The sequence below is a fragment of the Phymastichus coffea genome, unplaced genomic scaffold (genome assembly GCF_024137745.1).
Source record: "Phymastichus coffea isolate CEN01 unplaced genomic scaffold, Cenicafe_Pcof_1.1 PCOF00010, whole genome shotgun sequence".
Lineage (NCBI taxonomy): Eukaryota > Metazoa > Arthropoda > Insecta > Hymenoptera > Eulophidae > Phymastichus > Phymastichus coffea.
In genome coordinates this window covers 2,172,893-2,199,181 of record NW_026706821.1, presented here as the reverse complement: position 1 = coordinate 2,199,181, position 26,289 = coordinate 2,172,893, and the positions used below count along the sequence as shown (strand labels likewise).

The 26,289-nt window shown below is 41.4% G+C and overlaps 1 protein-coding gene across 3 annotated transcripts in view; it reads right to left on the bottom strand.

The window, feature by feature from the left end:
* Positions 1 to 868: 868 nt before the first annotated feature.
* Positions 869 to 26,289, bottom strand: part of LOC131671514 (tripeptidyl-peptidase 2) — a 250,352-nt gene continuing 224,931 nt past the window's right edge. For 2 of the 3 annotated variants that reach the window (XM_058947988.1, XM_058947999.1), the window contains 4 exons: positions 2,770 to 2,987; positions 2,649 to 2,660; positions 1,983 to 2,437; positions 870 to 1,916 (listed from right to left, as the gene is read on the bottom strand). In XM_058947988.1, coding sequence (XP_058803971.1) covers positions 1,707 to 1,916; positions 1,983 to 2,437; positions 2,649 to 2,660; positions 2,770 to 2,987 — 895 coding nt within the window. In that variant the 3' untranslated portion in view covers positions 870 to 1,706. Of the gene's footprint in view, positions 1,917 to 1,982; positions 2,438 to 2,648; positions 2,661 to 2,769; positions 2,988 to 26,289 lie in introns of all 3 variants that reach the window. The other variant, XM_058948008.1, reaches the window with a different exon arrangement.

The following is a 26,289-nucleotide window of genomic DNA, read 5'->3' as shown; positions in this document are numbered from 1 at the left end:
AGGGGATTAGGTCGAATAAGCATTAGGTCACTCACACCTAAGATAGATCGAGTGTCACAAGTCAGGTGACTTAAGGTGAGTTCAACTCTGTTGCAAACAAGACACTGAAACGAAAGTATCAAACGTAAAGGCGAATACAGGTATACCTATACGTGTTTAACGGAGCGGCGGTTAGCTCTGCATCGTGGGAATTTGTGCTTTAATATATTCTTATTGCAAATCTACTCCGTTACAACCTACACTTAATTCTGTTCCGGTTATAATTATTGTATTTTTGCGCGTTCGTTTTTATTGTTTCTTGGTTGGAAGAGTTCTGTATTGAGTTTGTTCGTTTATCGTTTGTTAATAATTAGAAATAAAATTTTGCATTTGATAAATGGTGTATATAATTATATGCGGACCTATGTCCTCTCTTTCCACTTCGATTACTAAGAGCGGAAGCGCTTCTCTTATCTTCCTTCAAGAATTAGTAGCAAAAACACGATGATGGTGCGCCTATCTATTACAAATACAAAAGATATATTATCACAAATTGAACTCTACTTTCCGCAAAAAATCTTGAGTCTTTTGATCTTTTAGTTATTCATAATTCTTAAAAGAAAGGTAGTAACTTTTGAAAATCAAAAATTATTGTTTACTGTAAATGTTTTCAAGGTTTAATGCTATGTATATAAATTTATATAAATTATTATAATTATATATAATTAATTTATATGTAAATTAATCTCTATACCGTTATTAGTTTAAAATAAAGTTTGAAATATAGTTTTTGGAAAATTTTTATTATTATATTTCAAAAATTTATAACCATGGCTTTAATAAGTATTTTGTTATATGAAACTGGAAAAATAATTACCTCTATATTTAGAACGAGAGCATTAAATTAAAAACAAATCCGTCATCCACTGTCTTAAGGCCCATCAAGGTAGTTAAAAATCATTCATGTATAAAATTTCACCGAATTTCAAATCGAATTTTCAGTGATTTTGCGATAATCTCAACAAAATGATGTTGAGATCTTACATTCACGTATTTTTTAAAGAGATTTACTTATGTCAGTAATACTTTAAATAAAAAATTTTGCATCTAACATATATTAAATGTATAGAATCAAATTATTACAACTTAGAAATGTCATGAAAATATTTATTAGAACCTAAATACTTCACTGAAATATAATGGTTGGATCAAGGATACATTAATTTGGTGTAAATCATAAATTTGTTTAATAGAATTTAACAGAGACAAATAGAAAGTTAACGATATGTAGTCATATACATGAAATAACTCCATCCGATAGTTTGTATTCGAAAAAATATAATTATTATATGTTATATGTGCATAAAAAATCTGTAAGTCAAAGAAGTACGAACTACTCGTAGATACTTTCAAGATCGTTAATTGATAAAAATGTATGTTTTACGGAGAGATCTTTAATCAAAGTTATGAAATCAATATTTGCGCGCGTACGTATATATATATATATATGTAATATTGAAATATTTTTGATAATTTATAATGATTATTTAAAGACATATGAAGCGATATTTATATGATCATGAATATACTATCTAATAATCAAAAATGTATCATAATCAAATTTGCATTAAGTAACATTCAAATATGGTTTCTTGGAAATATTTCGAAAAGCCTTATACCATCCATGTTAACGTAAAATTCAAAATGAAACGACTGCATTTAAAAGCTTAAAATAAAACATAAGCGTAAGGATATTTGATAGGTATGCTAGTGTTAATGTGACGGGCCAAATAGTTCCATCCAAGAGTTTTAGCTATATCAATACATTTTTCATCAATTTCCTTGATAGGTTTATCTTCATAATAGCGTACCAACAATTTCAAATATCTTCCGTAGTGTTTGTTAACGTGGGCATGCCAAAGCGAAAAATTAATCAACTGAAACATATTAAAATTGTTTGATAATTCCCTGTCATGTATGAAATAATTTAAATTAGTAGTTACCTTAGGATCATTAGGTTCAACAAATTTTTGGGTTTCATTCCAAATCTCATTAATGCTGGACATAAGAGATTCTGTAACAGTAGTTGGCTCATTTTTACTATTAGCTTGTATATAGAGCCGAGCGAGAGCGCAACCCTTTTTAACCAGAGCCTCTAGAAGCCAATTTCTTTGTTTATCCATACTGTTTTTGATTTTCAAGGCATCTGGCCTTTGATCACATTTGAGTCCATAATATTCAAGTAACTGTTTTTGATCAATCGATTTAAGAACTTCATCAGCAACTGTTATTATCTGATTGGTGAAGTGTAGTATTGTTTCAGAAAGTTCATCATTAGGTACGATTCTCGGTGCATCTGATGAGTCTAGCGAACTTAGCATGGCTATATGAACTGCCAAATAATCCGGGTATTCGGCTCGCAACTCGTTGTATAACTCCTTTGCACACTCCCCTGGCTCTTCATTCGTTCGTGCAACAGAAAATTTTTATTTATATTTATAATACACTATAATTCGTTAAGAACATCTAGAGAAACCAAAACATTTAAACAATTTTAATTGAATTTTTCATGCACTATCGGATAAAATCATTCAACATCTTTGCAAATAAGTTATCGTTCTCATAGGGATTTTTTAACTATCACATTATTGATTACTTGTAAAACTTACGTATTGATGGAGCTATATTAAACAAAAGTAAAAATTGATTAAACTAGATAAATTATTAATTTTTAGAAAAAGTATGATATAAACATTATTAATAAGTGATGAGTCAGCATACATTACTTACCCAACTTGGCAAGCCAGTGGCATTTTAAATCGCGTAAAGCTTCATTAAATTCATCCCATTTAGTTTTATCTTTATCATATTCGTTATTCTGAGTCTTTTTACTTGGTTCCGATAATATAAACTTGAATATATGCGTATCTACTCGATTGCCAATTTCATCTTTACAGAAAGATATTATACCTTGTAGATATGCGCCTAGCGTAGCTCCTTTTGATATTCTGGAATTTATTTAATACGATAAATGTCTTTCATTAGTTCCAAGAATATCGTGATGTCATATTCAGTAATCATATTATTCATGATTCATTATTCTTAATTATGGAATGGGCTGCCCCCCCCCCCCCCAAACCCCTAATTCCTCATACGTAAGATCATATGTACGTAAGAACATAATATAAGTAATTTGTCACCAATTATGCCCACTTGCAGTATAACATTTTTCCTATATAGGATTTTATTTACAAACCAAATCATGATGCATAGCGCTTTATATATAGTTTGTATATTCGATTTTCTGATGAATAATTGATTAATTAGGTGGATTACAGTTCTTTGAAAAACAATTACTTGTGTTATGACACTGCCGCACACGTTGTTTTACCCCTTCCGAGTAAAATTGTTCAAACTTTGAAGTTTCATATGTTCCTTTAAAACTAACATATAGAGATGTACGGCAGCCCATTTGAAGGCTCTTTCATAGAGCTTTAAAATGGTATATATCATGAGTACAATTAAATAGTTTTTCTAATTTTTTCAAACAATTTTTCATCGATGAAAATGCCAAAATTTTAAGTACATTTTTGATCTCTTGATAATTGTAGGGAAAAAATCTCAGAAAAATTTTTAGCATGGAATTTCCTTCCTCTTTCCAAATTAGAGCATTTTTTTCAAAAATTTACGTTTACTTTTCAAATGTTCATTACTTTTCAAGTTCAAACCATAAAAAAAGTGTACATAAAAGAAAATGTTCCTTTTTCTATGTACAAAACTGTGGAATTTTCTCAGACTTTTGCGACAAAAACATTTTTCACCTTTTTTCCTATATAGTCGATGCAAAAAAATGAAAAAATGATCTGAAACCTGAAGTGACCTTCTTTATTTTCAAAATAAGAATTACATGTATATAAAATTTAGCTAGCCCTTTTCAGATAAAAAAAAATCGATAAAAATCGATATGAGTATTATTCAGCGCATTGGCTCTACTCTGATTTAAATAAGCCTCTGGTTACTCTATATATACGTTGTGACGGTAAACGTCAAATTAGCGCTGATAACCTAACTTAATTGCTGCCTGGGAGGGCAGCACCTGCCGGGGGGACGAAATTGGTAACGAAGGAATTCGGCACGCGAGCAGACGGAACGCGCGCGATTGAAACCGAACTAGTGAAGCTTAGACCATCATTGTGTTCGCCCGCTTTTCTTTCCGCTATCAATCCGAGTGCCGCTTAAGTCGATCATTTGGGAGAAGAACAGCCGAATCAATACCAGCTATCAGTGATTGCTGTCATCAAGGTGCCCATCAGCAGCCTAGGGGAGAAACCCGAGCCAGCGAGGAAGCGCGAACCTCCAGGAGATCGGCAGAGTGTGTGTGGTTTCGCCATTGAGGGCGAAACGTGTGTGCGCGCATCCGCGACCGGCAAAGACAAATAAAAACAGTTTGGCGCAGTGCGACGCTTTATCGTGTCACCTCCGCGCGCCTGCAATAATAAGGTAAGCTGGCCAGCTTAATCTCGCGATCGCGGTTGCCTGGTTAACAAATAAATTATCGTATCCGAAGCGTGCATGTAGCGGCTCTAATAACAAAGGGCAGCGAGCGTCCCGACACTGTACGTTGTCGATGAGCGAGCGTCGATGTAAACAAACGCGCGGGCCGAACTTGTGTAGTATTTGAGGAATAATAAAAGGTTCAATCCGTATTACTAACAAGTGTTTTTCCGATTCGCTCACACCTTACAGCTCCCATTCAATTTATTATAGGTTATTAAGAATTACTGGCTGACTGACGCCTGTCTTCACATGCTCTCCGGACTGCATTCTGAGCATAAATAATTACTTTCGCTCCTTTGATTTAATTGCGCGAATAAAATATAATTAAACGGTTTTACCCCGTTACATGGCGCCCAACGTTAAAGAACCTACGGTGTTTTTGATTGTTCAAAACACCGGTTCTCAATAGTAACCTCGCGCCCAGTCAACCAGCGACTTAGGTGGCAATCAAGCGTTGTTGTCCACACTTGATACCGAAGGCCACATTAGTAAACAGAGCCGGTTAGTTAGCTTGCGAAGGCCCGCCGCGGCGTAAAATTGTAAACAATAGCTGTGAACGCGTGCGAGTGCGACCGAAAGATTCTTAAACGTAAACACCAACGAATTTTGAAAGTTGCCGCAAATAATATTATTATACCCGTTGGCCCGGGGAAAACTAACACCGGCAATTTTCAAACGAAATTAATTCAATTGAGTAATTTTATTAGATATCGCGCTGTCTTAACGTAAATGTGTTTTTTTTAAATATTATTAACTGCGGTTATTGGTGATTACGCGCAACGCTCGTTACAATATTTTACATACTAACTCACACAGCCGTACTAACAAACAGTTAGTGTGTCTGATAGGCAGGATCATTATATTGCGTATTAACGAGCGAAGAATCTTTCGGCAAATAAATCGTAAAACGCCTTTGATCAAGCCCAGTGTTGGCTAATAAAATTTTTTATTTTCATTCGGCGTACGAATTTTAATACAAAACTCGCACTCGCGTAACATACCTGTAAATTTTACAAAGAAATCAAACGCAAGCAAACAAACAGAGAATTATGGACGGCACTCAGACAGAGATAGAAAATTGGGTATTGACGCTCCAGGAGGAGGAAATTGAAGAGTACCTCGAGCAATTGGAGCTCAAAACAAGCGGGACCAGGCTCTCGAGAGCTACACGACTACATAACTGGTTGCTCGGTGACTACTCGGCAGCAGATTTCGCAGAAGTCAACAACCAGCACAACAGTCCAGCCAAAAGAGCAGCCCTACGCTCGGAGCTAATAGTATCCCTATGCCAGGAACACACAGCATCCGAGCAGGAGGGAGAACACCCGCTAGCCCAACTTATGCAAAGTGCAGACGTAATATCGCGAGTTCAGAAAACCGCGATAAACATCGCGAATGCCCTGGACAGCGGAGAGAACACGAATAGTAATAAAAGTATTACTATAACGGCTGACGATGGCAGCCAGTTCAAACTCCCGCCGGCATTCGCGGTGATGATTCAAGACCTTATTTTCCGGTCCAGAGAAAATGAGAAGAAATGGGAGGTACAAGACTCACGGAATTCGAATACGTCTAACCTAACACAAATAGTAGACCAAATCCTCAAGACCAACATCAAGGTGCAGGAACAAATGGACAACCTGTCAGCCAGGATGAACGAACTGGAAAATGCCATACACAGAGATATGCGGCAAGACGATTCGAACAGTTCCAACGAGGAGCCACAACCGGAAAACACGCGTAGGAGCGTCGCATTCCAGGATACATTCACATGCTACTACAGGCTACCCCAGAGCACTCCAGCCGGACCCCGCGCGGGACGCCCCCTTTCGGAGAGGGTGGACAGCATCAACTCGGTGGAGTTAATTCTGAAGTGGACAACCACCCGCCGAGCATGTGGTCATCCCAACAGACGTCAAACCCGTGGTCGACAACAAGAGACGTCGGCCGCATCGTCCGGGGATGGAAACTCAGGTTTTCCGAAGAAGGCAACGCGAGCATTGACACCTTCTTATCAAGGCTGGACAACTCGAGGAGCAGCGCCGGACTCACAGAAGACGAGATGCTCATAGCTGTCTCCGAGCTACTTGTCGGTCCTGCCCTCGTCTGGTTCGAAGAAATGCGAAACGAATGGTTCTCCTACGCGGATTTCGAGGCAGACGCCAGAGCCTGGTTTGGGATCAGCAGTCAACAACAGCAGCGTCTAACCAAAGAGGTTCAAGGCCGATACCAAGGCCCAGACGAACCCGCGAACGTCTACATCGCGAACATGATGGGCCTAATGAGTCGGCTGAACCCCAAAATGACGCACGAGAACCAGCTGGACCTGCTACATGCCAACCTCCTCCTGGAAATCCAGAGCCAAATACGGAGATCAGAAGTGGACTCCGTACGGACCCTGAACGACCTAGCCACGACGGCCCAGAGTAACTTGCATCAGCGACGGATGGAGCGGACGATACCAGACCCTCAGTCGACTCTATATCCTGAGTTGGCGTATCACCCCCGCACCGACGCGAGCAAGGGTCGTAAGGGGAAGGTGGCATCTATGTCCGGTGACAAACCGGAAGTCAATGATAGGTTGGATCGCATGGAGAAGGTACTCGAGAAGGTGACGCACCAGGTCGTCTACACGCCGACGCCCTCGGGGGCGACACCTAATCCGAGTCTGGAATCTGTCGATGGCGAGAAAAAGGCTCTGCCCATCGACATATTTAACCAAATGAAAGGAAATGACGGCGGAAATAAAGAATAATCGCGCCGACAAAACTCTGACTTCCGAGGACCGAGCCAAGAGACCGGAGACTCCCCGCAGACGAGGAAGAGAGTTCTCAGGGCCGATTAAATGTGCCGAGTGTGGCCTACTGGGGTACTACAGGAAGTTCTGTCCCCAATGCAATAAGGGAAACGAGCAAAGGAGTGGGATAGGTGGGGTTGACCCCACTCCTTCATCCCGTAACTCAAACCCCGTTAAAGAGATCTCGCGGCCTCCGCCAACACAGCCCGCGCCATTAGTAGCGAGCGTGTTGAACGTCGAGAACGAGAACTCCTTTAGTGACGCCAAAGACGAACGTGGCGGTAGAGTGCACGCGGAGAAAGAGGGTAATGACGTTAATAAAGCCAGAGACCCTAGACCAGCCGGGGCGGTGACGTATGGATCGCGCACGCCCTCGGGGGCACGGGCAAAGGCGGATAAATCGTCGAAGAGTAACCCCATGGAAACTCCGATCGTCCGAACCAAAGGGGCTCGGACGACAAGTAACGTCACTCGACCACGCGACAGCACAATGGCTAGCGCTATGATGAATAAGGAGCAAAGCTGTGGAGCCGTCGAAGCTGTTTCCCGATATTCCCCGGAACAGGAGACGCGTTGGTAGCTACCGGTGAAAATAGGGGACTTCCAAATACGGGCCCTCTATGATCCGGGAGCTTCCACCACAGCCATGGGTAGTAATTCTCTACAAATAGCGTCTGTGCTGGGCGTCAGATTGGACACCACCCACGCGGGTACAGCAGGATTACCAGACGGTCGTAAGTTAACGATCGTTGGTCACGCCCTGCTACCATTCACCGTGGGAGGATTGACGATGCCGACGAGAGTAGCCATCCTCCCTACCCTCGTCGAAGAATGTATTTTAGGAGTGAACTTCATCAGGTTGTTCAGAGCGGTACTTGACCCCAACGATAACACGTTGCTGTTCAAGGGATCACAGGCCAAAATGGAGCTAGAAGTAGCTAGCTTGGAGGCTGGTCCGAAATTAGCTACAATCGGACTAGCCGAGGTTACGGCTACCCAACAGGCGATACTGCAGGAGACCATCGATGAGGCCCTATCGCAAGCCCCTGCGGGCTTGGGATGTGCGGCAGGCATTGAGCACGAGATTCGGGTGGGCGATACGAAGCCAATCAAACAGCGTTACTACCCGGTATCGCACAAGGTCGAGCAGGAGATGCATAGACTGGTAAGGAAAATGTTAACCCAAGGGGTAATCGAACCAGCGGACAGTGGCTGGTCAAGCCCAGTGGTTATGAAGAAGGACGGTTCGTACAGATTTTGTATTGACTTCCGAAAGGTCAACAAAGTCACCGAGCCGAATGCGTATCCCTTACCGTTTATGCAAGATATATTAAGGCGTTTGCGAAACGCACGCTGTATATCGACGCTCGACCTCAGCAGCGCGTATCACCAGATTCCACTCGAGACCGAATCTCGGCCAATTACGGCCTTTACCGTACCCGGACTGGGACATTACCAGTTCATACGAATGCCGTTCGGCCTCTCGTACGCCGGCGCCACCTTCCAACGGTTGATCGATAGCGTGATCGGCCCCGAACTAGGCGAATTCGCTTTCGCCTATTTGGACGATATCATAGTGGTATCGTCCAGTTTCGAGGATCATCTACGACATTTAAAAACCGTATTGGACAGGTTGTGCAAAGCTGGCCTCTCGATTAATCGAGAGAAAAGCGTCTTCTGCAAGTCTGAAGCCAAGTACCTGGGCCTGTTGATCAACTGCAAGGGAATCAGGCCAGACCCTGAAAAGGTGCGCTCTATCGTGGAGTACCCACGACCAGGAAACGTGCGACAGCTGCGCACCTTCCTGGGGGTTGCTTCATGGTACCGCAGATTCTTGACCGACTTCGCCACACACGCTCAACCGTTAACGAGGTTAACAGGAAAAAAGAGCGAATATGTGTGGGGAGAGGAACAGGAACAAGCCTTTGCCAAACTTAAGGCACTCATGATGTCCGCACCATGCCTGGGATTACCGGAACCCGATGGGCAGTACGTGCTGGAGACAGATGCTAGCGCTACAGGAATCGGTGCCGTCCTGATACAAAAAGCAGGAGACGGAGACCGAATCATAGAGTACGCTAGCAGAGTCCTTAATCCGGCTGAGCAAAACTACTCAGCTACGGAGCGCGAGTGCTTGGCGGTCGTGTGGGCCATCCAAAAATTCCGCCCATACATAGAGGCGTACCCGTTCAAGGTGGTGACCGACCACAATAGCCTAAAATGGCTATCCAGCCTGAAGAACCCAATTGGACGTCTAACCCGATGGGCCTTGCAACTTCAGGGCCATACTTTCGAGATCGAATACCGAAAGGGGCAGACAATGTGTTGCCCGACGCCTTATCACGCGCTTTTGAGCCCATGAAGGCAGAGGTTGGCGCTATGGACCAGCCGAAGTCAAGGTACAGCGCCTGGTACACGGATCAATCCCGACGCGTCGAGAGCCACCCAGAAAGATACCCGAATTGGAAGGTCGTCGGCCGGGTGATGTATCACCGAAAGCCGAATTCAGACCACCTAGAAAAGGATGGATACGGCGACGAATGGAAACTCGTCGTGCCCCCAGAGGAACGCAAGGTGGTGCTGTTCGAGAATCATGACATAGAGACGGCAGGACACTTGGGACGCGAGAAGACCTTCGCTCGCGTCGCCCAGTCCTATTACTGGCCGGGAATGTACACGGATGTGAAGGTATACGTCCAAAAGTGCCAGGTCTGCCAACAGTGCAAGGTCGAGCAGCGTGGTCGAGAACGTGGTCTATGCCTTGGCAAGTGGTCGCGGGCGACATCGCCGGACCCTTTCCGAAGAGCCCTCGAGGGCACGAATACGTCCTAGTATTCATCGACGTATTCACACGATGGGTCGAATGTATACCCATACGTAGTGCTAACGGCAAGACGATAGTGAAGGAACGGATAATCCTACGTTTCGGCATGCCAAAGATCTTCTTGTCCGACAATGGCACCGAGTTCCGCAACCAGTTGGTAGACGGGTACCTAAGAGATCAGGGGGTAAAACGGACCTTCACCCCAACCTATACCCCGCAGGCTAACCCTACGGAAAGGGTTAACCGTACCTTGAAGACGATGATAACATCGTATCTGCAGGGGAATCATAGGGAATGGGACCGAGCGCTACCCGAACTCATGTTCGCATTGAACACGGCCGTCCATAGTTCCACCGAGGTTAGTCCTGCTATGCTCAACTACGGTAGACAACCGGGAGCCCCGAATACTCTCCGGAAACGGATGGACGAGCTCGCCGCACAAGAGGAGAGTTTGCTTCGAATCGGGCAATGGAACGAGCACATGCAGAATAGCCGTTCCGCCGTTCAGCAAGCTCACGAGAGCGCCTCGGATGAGTCCCTGAGGCAGTCCAAGTATTACAACGCCAAGCGCAGGGATCACAGGTTTAAAGGGGACTAGGTGTGGAAAAGGAATCGCGTACTGTCCTGCGCGGTGCAGGGCATTTCCGCGAAACTAGCACCCAAGTTCATAGGCCCCTTTATCGTCACGAAGGTACTCGGCGCCAATTCATATCGCCTCGCCAACCAACAGGAGGAGGTCACGGAGCTGATACACGTTAAGGACCTCAAACCCTATTATGGGCGAGATGACGATATACAGGAAGATGGAACCCGATCACGAGATGACGACGAGACCTCTACCACCGAGGGAACCAAGGCGATGAGCGTTCCGCCCAATGCGAGCGATACGATGATACACGGAAACGGGAGCGCCGACACTGCGGACAATACACTCCGAAATGACGACGCGACAACTCCGAGCTCACCTCGCCGTACTCGTCGTGGTCCCCCCAGCCGAGTCCCACTAAATACCCCTCCTACTAACACGACGAAGCGCCCACGAGGAAGACCTCGTAAGTGCGCGCGAACTACACACACTACACAACACCGACAGATTACTCGAGCCCCTCCTCCCACCACCGGGAAAAGGAAGAGGGGCAGACCACCGAAAGCGACAACCGTGAATGCATGAGACACGGCGAACGAAGGACCTGGGAGACCGACGCCAAGGACCCCACCTTCGACTCCGGCGACGAAGGCCCTGGGCAGCCGAACAGGCCCCCACCTTCGATATCCAAAATTATTCAGGATACTAAGTCGCTGGATTATTACAGGATGCAGATCACGCTCGAACAATTCGAGCAAGCGGCAGCCGCCCTCATCGGCTTGAACTTAGGTCCCGCCGTTGAAGGGGTGGTGCATGCTGCCCTGCACCTTATCGGTGCCAAGAAGGAGGAGGAGGAGCAAGCACGGGTGCGAGCTCACGAGAGCTCGTCATCCGTGCTCATAAGGGAGCTCCCGACGGAAGAGCCCACCGCAATACCGTCGACGAATCCCGGCATCACACGTAGTGATGCCGCATCGCTGCCCGGGCCCCCAGCGGGACCAATCCCTCTGAAGGCCCCAACATCGTCCATCGGCACCCAGACGGAGGAGGGTGCCGCCGACGCGACCTGGCGCCCCAGGTTCACTAGCCAGACACCCCCGTCTGGCGAACGGACCTGGGAGGAAATAGTTGAGGGGTTGAGGGAAGTCGAGCAAGGCTGGGCGGCCCTCAACGCCCTCCAACGGGCTGTGTACGCCGAGTACGACGCGTACACGGCCGCGGGGCACCACCCAGACAATCTGGATCACTGGGACAAGGTGGTGTCCCGCCGTCGCCAGTTCGCGTCGGCGATTAGGGAAGTGCAGCAGCGTCACCGCCAGGCCATCGAGGCCCGGCGAGTGGCAATTCCACGAACCTCCCCCAGCCTCCGATCACCGGAGCCAGAACAGCGGCTCCGGAGGTCAGGTCGGAGGTCACATCGCGCCAGGGCCCGCAAACGTGCGGGGTAAACCTGGTGGTGAATGTGGACGGGAGCCAGGGTGGTCATGCAACGGGGCCCATCCATATCAATGTGGTATTAGGCCCCGCGGTTGAAAGACCGTTGTGGTCCGCCCCGAACCATAGGAACGGGTTGCCACTGACCCCCAGAGAACGAGGCCTCCCACGGGGCACCCTTTCCCGCGCTCAGTGGGAAGGGTGCAACGTATGCCACTATCCCGGGGTGACCCGCACGGACCGTTGCTCCCGCGTGCGACAACACGCCGACCTGGTCCAAGAGAGGCTGGGGTGGGAGGCGCGCGGCCGTCCTCCACTGGATGACCAGGGCGAGGAACTACCCGGGAGACCAGCCAGGTGATCTTCCCCTGCCCCCGTGGGCAGGGACACCGTCATATTACCCGGCAAATAAATGTTAAATTAACATCACATGGACTATAACCCTTTATTATCCTTTCTCTTCTCCTTCTCGGAAGGGACAGCGCTGATGGAATTATCGTCGAGGACCCCATAGGTCCAGACTGGAAGGAGGCTGTGACGGTAAACGTCAAATTAGCGCTGATAACCTAACTTAATTGCTGCCTGGGAGGGCAGCACCTGCCGGGGGGACGAAATTGGTAACGAAGGAATTCGGCACGCGAGCAGACGGAACGCGCGCGATTGAAACCGAACTAGTGAAGCTTAGACCATCATTGTGTTCGCCCGCTTTTCTTTCCGCTATCAATCCAAGTGCCGCTTAAGTCGATCATTTGGGAGAAGAACCGCCGAATCAATACCAGCTATCAGTGATTGCTGTCATCAAGGTGCCCATCAGCAGCCTAGGGGAGAAACCTGAGCCAGCGAGGAAGCGCGAACCTCCAGGAGATCGGCAGAGTGTGTGTGGTTTCGCCATCGAGGGCGAAACCGTGTGTGCGCGCATCCGCGACCGGCAAAAACAAATAAAAACAGTTTCGCGCAGTGCGACGCTTTATCGTGTCACCCCCGCGCGCCTGCAATAATAAGGTAAGCTGGCCAGCTTAATCTCGCGATCGCGGTTGCATGGTTAACAAATAAATTATCGTATCCGAAGCGTGCATGTAGCGGCTCTAATAACAAAGAGCAGCGAGCGTCCCGACACTGTACGTTGTCGATGAGCGAGCGTCAATGTAAACAAACGCGCGGGCCGAACTTGTGTAGTATTTGAGGAATAATAAAAGGTTCAGTCCGTATTACTAACAAGTGTTTTTCCGATTCGCTCACACCTTACAGCTCCCACTCAATTTATTATATTATATTAAGAATTACTGGCTGACTGACGCCTGTCTTCACATGCTCTCGGGACTGCATTCTGAGCATAGATAATTACTTTCGCCCCTTTGATTTAATTGCGCGAATAAAATATAATTAAACGGTTTTACCCCGTTACAACGTACTTATTACTCTCTCTCTCTCTATTTATAATATATATATACACATAATTTTTATTTTTTCAACTATAAAAAAAAAGGTGGAAATTTATTTGTAAAAAAAAATCTGAGAAAATAAGATATTAATAAGTATTGCACATAGAAAAAGAAAACATTTTCTTTCATGTGCATTTTTTTCTATGAAATGCTCAAACGCGGGCCATATTTGATGTAAATAATTTTTGAATAAGTAATTTAAATAGGATTTAGGGAGAAGAAAATCTCGTGCTAAAAGTTTTCCTGTGATTTTTTCTCTAGAATTGGCAAGAGATCAAAAATGTACATCAAATATTCGTTGATGAATAATCGTTTGAAAAAATTAGAAAAATCATTTGATTGAAATGCGTTGCCACTCATCTCTGTACATTAGTTTTGAAGGAACATGTGAATCTTCAAAGTTTGAACAAATTTGCTCAGAGGGTGGTAAAAGTACGTGAATGGTAGTGTAACTTTCGCAGAGGTGCTCGTATTACTATTTTACTCACCTCCAAAGATAACACAACGGTTTACATTAATCGAGACGGTTTATACTCGCGCATCCATGCAAAAAAGAAATAAAAAGATAAATGGAAATTATTTAATATTTAATTAAACAATATCACGAAAATACATAACAAATATACAAAGTACACTTACATACACGTAAAAATATCTATTGCACAATATGTAGCAAATTTAATGTCATGGCCAAGGATTCTTGGTCATAGGCATATCACAGAAAGTTAAGCAAATTCTAGTACTACTTAATTTTACACAAAATATCAATTCTTGGTTGATATCATGTTCGCCATAAAATTAATCCTAAGAATGTCGATCGTTAAATTCGTCCTGTGCAGCTACGGATCAATATCAAGAAAGTATTGATACACATCTCTATTGAATGCCCTTCACTGATTGAGGAATACGCAGAAATGATAGGAGAGAACAATTCTCAATCTTGCTATCGCTTTGATGAAGATATTAAGCTGTTCACAGAAGGAACAGCCATTGTCCACTTCCGCGTTTCATCCTCTCGAAAAAGCCTCACGTGTTTCTCAAGTTGAGGTTGGCCTGATGACTAAGATCTCCATTGCGGTATTTGTAGAATTGCTTTACGCCCACTCTAAGTCTATTGGTTTGACTCGCTCGTGTCTGTCCCATTTCTCTAAGACACTATCATCTTCACTATACCTCTCTGAAAGGATGCCATCTTCGCGTTCTTCGATGACTGAGATCGTTGTGTTGTTAGTATTATTTGCTCTTCTCAAGGCCTGTTAGCTTGATTCTGACGAATTATCTCGTGGACGGCATAAATTATCTGCCTGTATAATCTTATCTCATCAGGACCTTCTTTTTTAACGATGTCGCCACGGTAGAGATTCCACGGTAGTCCATGAACACATGGTACTGGTCTACCGCTCTACTCTGAAAATGCTACAGGAACCGAAAGTTTCTGAAGCTCTCACTCAAGTATAACCAGCTTCCATTTGACGGTGTCTTAAACATGCATTCGAGTGATATAGCTAGTCAAGTTGAATGGTCAAAAAAGGATACTTACGGGTAGATCACAGGTGTTGCAATTAGTATAAGACATATGAGTATAAGACAATATTCTAAAGCTCCAACAATGAAAAACCCATCTCATCCTATCACTTACCAAGTCAGTTATCTGGCTGGCTTGGTAGGTCAACTTTTTGCTATCAGGTTGTGCAATTATTTTATTGTTTGTATATACGAGGGTCGTTTGAAAAGTCCGTGCAAAAATAAAAACTGCTTGATTTTTATTACTAAATCTTTTTGATTTTTCAACATAGTCTCCTTTTAGGCTTATACACTTCATCCAACGCTGCTCTAGTTTGTTAATCCCTTCCAAATAATAGGATTTGTCCAAGTCTGTAAAATAGGCATTCGTTTATGCAATCACCTCCTCGTTTGAATAAAATCTTTTCCCCGCCAACTATTTTTTCATATTAGGGAACAAATAGTAGTCCGACGGAGCCAAGTCTGGAGAATAGGGGGGATGTGAAACGAGTTGGAACCCTATCTCCATCAGTTTGGGGCCATAACTGCTAAGGCGTGAGCTGGCGCATTGTCGTGGTGGAAGAGGACTTTTTTGTGGGCCAATCGTGGACGTTTCTCTAGCAACTCGGTTTTCAAACGATCCAATAACGATGAATAATATTCCCCCTGTAACGGTTTTACCCTTTTCCAGATAGTCGATGAAGATTATTCCTTGCGAATCCCAAAAGACAGTCGCCATAACTTTCCCGGCCGAAGGAATTGTCTTCGCCTTTTTCGGAGCAGATTCCCCCTTGGTAACCCATTGTTCATACTATTCTTTAGTCTCAGGAGTGTAGTAATGTATCCATGTTTCATCTACAGTGATGAAACGACGCTTAAAGTCTTGCGGATTTTGCTGGAACATCTGCAAACTATTCTTGCAACACTTCACACGATCTCGTTTTTGGTCAATCGTGAGCAATCGCGGCACCCATCTAGCGGATAGCTTTTTCATGTCCAAATGTTGGTGCAAAATATTATGTACCGGTTTGCTCGAGATGCCTAATGTTTGGAACAAGCGCGCACCCAGCGCCCTGCCGCTACCGGCGTGCGGCAGGGCCGATCGCTGACGCCTTAGAGAGAGGCCGACAGGGAGCGCTCGACAGTGACCTCTCCCGACAGGAGCCTGTTTTCCGAGCCTTTTTTTTTTGCCTGAACGCCTTCGACGGACTGACGATCAAGTACTCTCCAAAACGTGTCACATTTGTTCAGAGTGTAATCCGATTTCAGTTAAGCAGAATAAATCGAATCGAAACACCCCCGCCTTTTCTTTCACCTTCTGCGCATCACCTACAGTACTAGCAATCTCACGTACCTTCACTCTTTTGTCAGCCATCACCATATCATGGATTTTATCAATGATTTCTGAACAATCTTTTACAGGGTAGTTGGAGATTAATTATGGCGGCACGTTTTTTCCAACAGTTTTTTTTAGGACAGCTGGATATCATTTGTGACAGCACATTTTATTTTTGGAACAGTACTTTTTAGGCTGATTGAGAATCAATTATACTGGCACTATTTTTTTACGTAAAGTCTTATTAGGATAGAGATCGAATGCATTAACACAATAGTTTCCTAACATCTTTGGGTGTTAGGTATTTTACGAATCATTTTTAGGTATTGTGAGTTGTTCTTTACTTTCGATTTTCATTTTCGAGTTTCGCATAAAATAGTGAATCGGTTCGAATATATCACTTGTAATAATAGAGGTCCTCTAGTTTTCAACGCTAATACGTGGTTGTGCAGTAATTGCAATTGATCTATAGTAAATGAAATAAGAGAACTGCCGGAAGACTCTGTGACGTTAAAATTAAATGTATAACGACAATCTTCATCCAATACTTGTTTTATTTGTGGTAATAATGGAATTATAGCAAGATTGAGTATTGAATACCGAGTCAATATATATTTGAAAAGGATATCTATGCTTCAGACAACACAAGAGTATGTGTTGCATACAGTTTTACATAATCACCATTGTGATAAATTAAATTCCATTTATAGATTCTGCCATTTCAAAGGAAATCAACTGAGTTGAACTGCAGTTAAACGAAACTGGTTCAGTTACAAACAAACAATTTACTACGAAGTAAGTTTGATTACGAAGAAAAGTGAAAGGATTTTAAGTGATTTTATTTTATGATTTTATTCTGAAAGTGATTTTACTGCCTTTAGTCCTATTACAAAGAACAAATTTAGAGAGCTCTATACTTTTTGCAATTTAATATTCGAAGGGAATTGTTTCAGAAATACAGGGTGATTCGAAAACATATGTAAGTATAGATACCGTTGGATTCGTCTTGAAAAGTTATTCAAGACGCCATTATTAGTTTTTTTTCTGATAATTAGGTAATTAGATAATTAACTTGAAAGATAGACCAATCAGCGCGCGGCTTTAAAAGATATGGCGAGCGTGGATTGGGTATGGGGGCTAGCCAGCGCGCTCCGCGGCTATATGGAAGCGGTGCACAACCTTGATGCGCGTCATGAGCTTCCCAAGCCGATAGACTTATATTCATTTTATAGATCGAGTCCTATCGATTAATCGACAATAATATAAAATTATGAGGACGCACGATTAATTGACAAAATCAATAATCCAGTTATAATTATTTCATAGACCATATAAATAATATAGCATCACATACGCTTTAATCCATGCGAAAAGCAGCGCCCAAAAGCCAGATTGTTAATTGATAAATTCGTCAACGTGATTATTCGCACCAAGATTATGGTAATTACAAGACTGCAATCATGTAATTACGTCACTTATAGAGTGATGTTCTTGGGGTTGGGTTCTGAGTGTCAAGTTAATTTTTCGACTAGCCTGGAGTTGCGTAAATTTTCCTGAGAAAATTTCTCTCCGAAATACTGGAAAATTTCTATTTTTGTTTTATAGCCGTTAAGATGAGTCTATTAAAATAATGTTAAATGAATAAAATAATATTCATTTTAAGCTCCGAATCAAATAATAGTATTTAAAACTACACAAATATTGTAATTAATATTATAAAAAAAAACTAAATAGTGTTTTAGCAGCCATAGTAGTTTCATAATAAATCAGACAAGTTCACAAATAATTAATCATAAGATTTCTGTATTTTTGCGTCATATAAATTTATTATTGATTCCCTAGTCGTAAGTAACAATGTTGAATTGCAATTAAGTACTGCGACAAACACCTATTTTCGGAAATTTATTAATAATAATTGATAATAAGAGGACTTTTTGGAGGACTGAATTACTGCAACCCACTGAACTCATAAATCTGTTTACATCAATTAGCATATTAAACGGCGCTACCTCGTATATTATATGATTGTCTTAGTACCAGAGTCAAATTTCATGACCATATAAGGAGCGTGACGTCACTTACTTATAGATATAGATAAAAATTTGTTATTGTTTTATTAATATATGTTAATCAAGAGTAATTTCGATGAAACAAAGCATTTTTTATATAGATTTTAGGGCATAGACTTAGAATATTATAATTTTAATTGCGTTTAACTACTAAATTATATTAAATTTTAATATGCAAATTTAACTTGTTTATTACATTGTAAATATTAATTATCAGAATAATGTGGATACTCTAAATTCAGAATGATTATCTAAGTAACATGAGTAAGAAGTTGTTTCATGGATAACAGCTTAATATTTACTGTTATCAATAAATCAACAATTAATAATTTATTTAAACATATTATTGTATATAGGATCGAAAGCGTTAATTTTGTACATAACAATGACAACTTTATAATTTATTGAACTTAATTAACTTATCTAGTAGTTTATTTATTACATTAATTAACTTTATTTGTTAATAACTTATGACGATACTTTTTTACGATAATTGTAAATTATACTAAAATGAACTATATCTACTTATGTAAAGTTTACATATTTTAAAATTTGATTATTACTGTTTATTCTCTTGTAAATTTGAAAAAATGATTTCGCACAATTGCGTAAACTCGAAGAGAGCTGTCCTGCGGAAATAGGTGGGAAAATCTGTGTATAAATACGCTGATTTTTGCACAGGCTGGCATTCAATCCTGGCCTTGCAGAGTGAGTGCATGAGATTGAATAAACTTGGCTAATACCTAAGATCTTTCTCTCAAGTGATTAACTGAGCAAATCCTCTCTTTTCTATTATAATTTGTGCTCCACTCACAGCACACTTCGCGCTATAAGAAACTTGGGCTAAATTGCATCCTTTTATAAGAAAGGCTTAAAGGACACTTCTCATCATAAGGAACTAGGATAAAGTCTATCTTTCCTTCAAATCTAACTCATATAATCATACATATACATTTATTTTTTTATTTCATAGTTAATATTTAGAAGCATTTTTGAAAATTGAAACAAATTCTTACTCATTAATGGCGACAGACCACGAGAGTACGAACAATAATATAAATAAAAGATGATACGAACATAATAGTACGAGGGTGGTTCGATAAGTACTTAGCCTACAAAAGAAAAACAAAAATTTCGGAAAAGTGGCATTTTATTTTTCAACATAGTCTCCTTTTAGTTCGATACACTTGGCCCAGCGATACTCCAACTTCTTTAACCCGTCTGTAAAATACGTTTCCTCGAGGTCTGAAAAGTAGGCTTCCGTGGCAGCGATTACCTCCTCATTCGACTCAAATTTCTGCCCGGCGAGTGACTTTTTCAAGTTTGGAAACAGAATGAAGTCGCACGGGGCTAAATCTGGAGAATACGGTGGATGGGGCAGCAGTCGTAGCCTAATTAGACCAATGTGGCCATGGCGACGGCGGAGGTGTGAGCCGGTGCGTTGTCATGGTGGAAGAGCACTTTTTTCTTCGCCAAATGGGATCGTTTTTTCTGCAATTCGACGTCGAATCGGCCGAATAATTCGGCATAGTACGGCTCTGTGACCGTTTTACCCCTCTCCGGGTAGTCGATGTAGACTACACCTTGTGAATCCCAGAAAACGGTGGCCGTTACCTTTCCGGCCGACGGGGCAGTCTTCGCCTTCTTTGGAGCACTTTCGCCGGGTATAGTCCACTTTTTCGACTGTTCCTTGGTCTCTGGTGTATACCAGTGGATCCATGTTTCGTCGACTGTCACGAAACGACGCAGAAACTCCTTCGGATTGCGCTTAAACAGCGTCAGACATTGCTCTGAAGTTGTCTCATGGTTGCGCTGGTTGTCCGGAGTGAGCAAACGCGGTAACTAACGCGCCAACAGCTTTCTCATGCCCAAAATTTCATGCAGGACATGACCCACGCGGTCTTTTGAGATGCCTACGATCTTGGCTATCTCGCGCACCTTCAATCGTCGATCTGCCAATACGAGATCGTGAATTTTTGTCACGTGATAATTCCTTCGTCCATCGAGAAGGCTGTACTACGTGATAGAAGATTTCTTTAGCGAGAGTGGCGCCATCGGGCGGTGAGGCTAAGTTCTTTTCGGACCACCCTCGTAGTGCTCGAATATTTTTTTAATCATAGTATAAATTGTTGCCCGTTTTATGAGGTACATTACAACGAATTTGCTAAAACAATCGATCGTTGTTAATATATATTTGACGCCTCCGCGAGACGTTGGCAAGGGGCCATAGAAATCGATTGATAATAAGTTGTTAGGTTTATCGATTAAGATTGGTTGCATCCACGTAATGACTTTTTTCATAAGATACTTGGTTCGTTGGCAAACATCATACCTATTTTTCATTAAAGCTACTTTTTTCGGAAGTCGGTGAACGTAAAAATCTTCTTGTAGCATCTTCGAGATTTTTCGCGAGCCGACATGGCCGTAAATTTTGTATAGCTCTTGAATCAAATTATGTATAATTTGATCAGGCAACACTAACTTATTGTTTTAGGTCTCTCGTTTGTAGATCGAGTTTTTAATGATCAGGTAACGACATTCGAAGTTATCTCGATTTTTTTTTCATTGATATACGAGGTGTGATCAAAAAGTAAGGTGAATTTTTATTTTTCTCCAAAAATAGTTATTTATTCATCAATTTTTATTTTATCTCCTTCAAAGTAATCCCCCTCGGATATAATGTACTTGTGCCAACGCTTTTACCAATCCTCAAAGCATTTCAAAAAATCATTTTTTGTGATCTTGTTTAGTTCATCCTTCGATGCCGTCTTTATCTCCTCAATCGTGGCAAAACACCGTCCTTTCATGGGCATCTTCAGTTTTGGGAACAAGAAGAAGTCACAGGGGGCCAGATCTGGGGAATACGGTACCTGTGGCATCGTTACTGTGTTAGTTTTAGCCAAAAATTCGCGCACAAGCAACGATGTGTGAGTAGGGGCGTTATCATGGTGCAAAAGCCAATTTTTATTTTTCCATAAATTCGGACGTTTCTGGCGGATTGCTTCGCGCAAATTGCGCATAACTTGCAGGTAATATTCCTTATTTACTGTTCTACCCTGTGGCAAGAACTCATGATGCACCACGCCCCTGCAGTCAAAGAAAACTGTAAGCAAAACCTTTACATTTGATCGAACTTGGCGTGCTTTTTTTGGTCTTGGTGATCCAGAATGCCTCCACTGGGACGATTGAGTCTTAGTCTCGACGTCATAACCGTATACCCATGTTTCGTCACCTGTTATAACCCTGTTGAGTAAATCTGGATCATCTTTGACGTCATTCAGTAGCTCTTGGGCGATGCTCATGCGACGTTTCTTTTGGTCGAAATTGAACAATTTCGGAACAAACTTCGCTGACACACGTCTCATGTCTAAAACACTCGTCAAAACTGATTGGCACGAACCAAATGAGATGCCAATATCATCAGCAATTTCTCTAATGGTAATTCGACGATTTCCCAACACTATTTTCTTCACTTCTTCAACATTCTCATCAGTTGTTGATGTGCTGGGGCGTCCAGAACGAGGTTCGTCGTCGGTGTCTTCTCGGCCTTCTTGGAAGAGTTTATACCACTTGTAAACATTTTTTTGGCTTAAAGTAGACTCACCGTATGCCACTTTCAGCATTTCAAGTGTTTTGGAACATTTGATTCCATTTTTCACACAAAATTTAATGCAAACTCTTTGATCCATGTTCTTAGACAGCAGCAAATCGTGGAGCACGCAAAACACTTCTAACCTTGATGCCTCTCACAAACAAACCAAACATACTACAAAGCTGAAATTTGGAACGTATGTTTTAGACGAGTGTACCGACATAACCAAATAAAAAAGTCGAAGATCGAACGGACGTAGCCCGCTAAATTTCAAAATTCACCTTACTTTTTGATTACACCTCGTAAAAATTCATTCTTCTGTAAGATTTTTATATTTTTAAAATGTTTAATTAAGGTTCGCGATGGCTTCTTCATTAAGGCTGCGATCTTGATTTTCTCGAAGTTTTCATTTTCACAATCAGTAATACATCTTGACAGAATAAAACAGATTTGAAATACACAAAATATCGTCAACGAGAGGAATAATGAATTATTTTAAGTCGTCTATCGATAAATTTAATGTCCTGACTAGCACCGCATTGCTCGTGCAGATACCAAAAGGCGAGGACGATAAATTCGTATATGTTCCTTTCATTTATGAACGCAGTGTATTTTTTACTGTTCCCATCTAGTGAAAGTTGCCAAAAACTAATAGTCAGATGGAAACTAGAAATAAATTTGACACCGAAACATTGCTGGAAAATATCATCCATGTGCAGTGGAGCTTCATAGTCTTGTATTAGTTTTTGGTTAAGTTTACGCGCATCAAGGCAAAATCGAACCGATCCATCTTTCTTAACGCTTATCACAATTGGATTTATATAGATACTCTTTTATCTCTGTATGACACGATCATTCAACATATCCTTAATAGCAATTTGAAAATTTTCACGATAATTAAGTGGAATAGGATACTGCTTCGAAAAGTAGGGCTCTTAGTCCTTTAAAACCAATTTATGAGTATAGTTTCTCAGCAGTCACAGTTTCTTCCAAACACACATCCCGGAATTCGTACATGAGCGCTGTCATTTCATTTTTTTGAGTAGTGGTTAGATTTGAATATTCTCCGATTTTTTCACTGCTCTCCTCCGGAGTTAGTTCCGCACCATAGTCTTTCGCGACACCACCGTCTAATGTATGGAAATACATACGTCAGTAAAATAGGGCAGTTCGTCATCAAAACCGATATCAGTATTATACTGAATCGCGAGGCTTTCGAACGTTTTTCCATCGATATAAGTTTCGTTGTAACGTAGGGTTACTAATTGATTATCTATTTCAATAGTAATTAGTTTCTTGGACGTATGAAGGCTTAGCTTCACATTTTTCATCATATCATATCCGATTATACATTATTTTATAAGTTTTGGAACAATTAAAAGGATAATGTCAACGAGCGAGTTTCTCCATTTAGCTGTTAGATAAATCTGTTCTTTTAATCTAACGGTTTTTTGATATGTTGCAACTTTAATAATATGCCTCCTAGTCGGAAGCGTAGGCTTTTCTTTCAAAGTGCTCAAGTTTTGATTATAAAACTCCCCCGAAATCGCGGAAATTTCGCTTCCAGAATCAAGCAAAGCCTTGACAGGTACACTTTCGAACAGAAAGTTAATCTCGAGGCATTTTTTTACCTATTGGATCGACACTCGTCAAAACTGATTGGCACGAACCAAATGAGATGCCAATATCATCAGCAATTTCTCTAATGGTAATTCGACGATTTCCCAACACTATTTTCTTCACTTCTTCAACATTCTCATCAGTTGTTGATGTGCTGGGGCGTCCAGAACGAGGTTCGTCGTCGGTGTCTTCTCGGCCTTCTTGGAAGAGTTTATACCACTTGTAAACATTTTTTTGGCTTAAAGTAGACTCACCGTATGCCACTTTCAGCATTTCAAGTGTTTTGGAACATTTGATTCCATTTTTCACACAAAATTTAATGCAAACTCTTTGATCCATGTTCTTAGACAGCAGCAAATCGTGGAGCACGCAAAACACTTCTAACCTTGATGCCTCTCACAAACAAACCAAACATACTACAAAGCTGAAATTTGGAACGTATGTTCTAGACGAGTGTACCGACATAACCAAATAAAAAAGTCGAAGATCGAACGGACGTAGCCCGCTAAATTTCAAAATTCACCTTACTTTTTGATTACACCTCGTAAAAATTCATTCTTCTGTAAGATTTCTATATTTTTAAAATGTTTAATTAAGGTTCGCGATGGCTTCTTCATTAAGGCTGCGATCTTGATTTTCTCGAAGTTTTCATTTTCACAATCAGTAATACATCTTGACAGAATAAAACAGATTTGAAATACACAAAATATCGTCAACGAGAGGAATAATGAATTATTTTAAGTCGTCTATCGATAAATTTAATGTCCTGACTAGCACCGCATTGCTCGTGCAGATACCAAAAGGCGAGGACGATAAATTCGTATATGTTCCTTTCATTTATGAACGCAGTGTATTTTTTACTGTTCCCATCTAGTGAAAGTTGCCAAAAACTAATAGTCAGATGGAAACTAGAAATAAATTTGACACCGAAACATTGCTGGAAAATATCATCCATGTGCAGTGGAGCTTCATAGTCTTGTATTAGTTTTTGGTTAAGTTTACGCGCATCAAGGCAAAATCGAACCGATCCATCTTTCTTAACGCTTATCACAATTGGATTTATATAGATACTCTTTTATCTCTGTATGACACGATCATTCAACATATCCTTAATAGCAATTTGAAAATTTTCACGATAATTAAGTGGAATAGGATACTGCTTCGAAAAGTAGGGCTCTTAGTCCTTTAAAACCAATTTATGAGTATAGTTTCTCAGCAGTCACAGTTTCTTCCAAACACACATCCCGGAATTCGTACATGAGCGCTGTCATTTCATTTTTTTGAGTAGTGGTTAGATTTGAATATTCTCCGATTTTTTCACTGCTCTCCTCCGGAGTTAGTTCCGCACCATAGTCTTTCGCGACACCACCGTCTAATGTATGGAAATACATACGTCAGTAAAATAGGGCAGTTCGTCATCAAAACCGATATCAGTATTATACTGAATCGCGAGGCTTTCGAACGTTTTTCCATCGATATAAGTTTCGTTGTAACGTAGGGTTACTAATTGATTATCTATTTCAATAGTAATTAGTTTCTTGGACGTATGAAGGCTTAGCTTCACATTTTTCATCATATCATATCCGATTATACATTATTTTATAAGTTTTGGAACAATTAAAAGGATAATGTCAACGAGCGAGTTTCTCCATTTAGCTGTTAGATAAATCTGTTCTTTTAATCTAACGGTTTTTTGATATGTTGCAACTTTAATAATATGCCTCCTAGTCGGAAGCGTAGGCTTTTCTTTCAAAGTGCTCAAGTTTTGATTATAAAACTCCCCCGAAATCGCGGAAATTTCGCTTCCAGAATCAAGCAAAGCCTTGACAGGTACACTTTCGAACAGAAAGTTAATCTCGAGGCATTTTTTTACCTATTGGATCGATCTCATTATTCAATAAATCATCGTTTATTTTATGACGAGGATCATAAAAAATTGTTAATATTTGTTTTTGTTTTAATTTGTTATTGTTTTTATTTTTTATGTTTTCTATCCATTGTTTTAAGTTATCCGATTTTCGAAAGGCAACAGCTATTCGTTTCCCGACGATTATTATATTTATTATAATATATATATTTCGATATTATGGCCATATTCTGAAAGTTCAAGATTTTCTGTTAGCTGTTAATATTTTGCTTATTATTTAAATTCATTGATTAGAATAAGGCATAGTTCATGAAATAGATGACATGAAATAGGGCTGAGCTGTTATAACAAGTAATCAAAAGTTCTATAACCTTAAACTAATCAGCAAGGAATCCAATACATGAAGGGCTCTCCTCGTAAAACCCTAAATACGCAGTATCTACTTAACTACGAATAGATAACGTTAAATTCATGAAAGGTATTCTTTGATGTTCAGACCCCGGGTATACTCTCCATAACTTCAAACTATATAACATCAAATCCACAATAGGTAGGCTCTATTCTCTCTATCCTAAGTACGCTGTAACCCTGCGGAAAAAACTTTCTTCATAATGAGAGGAGCACCAATGTCGTAATTATACAATATCGTATTAAATTCGCAAAAGTTTCTCAGGCAACATAAG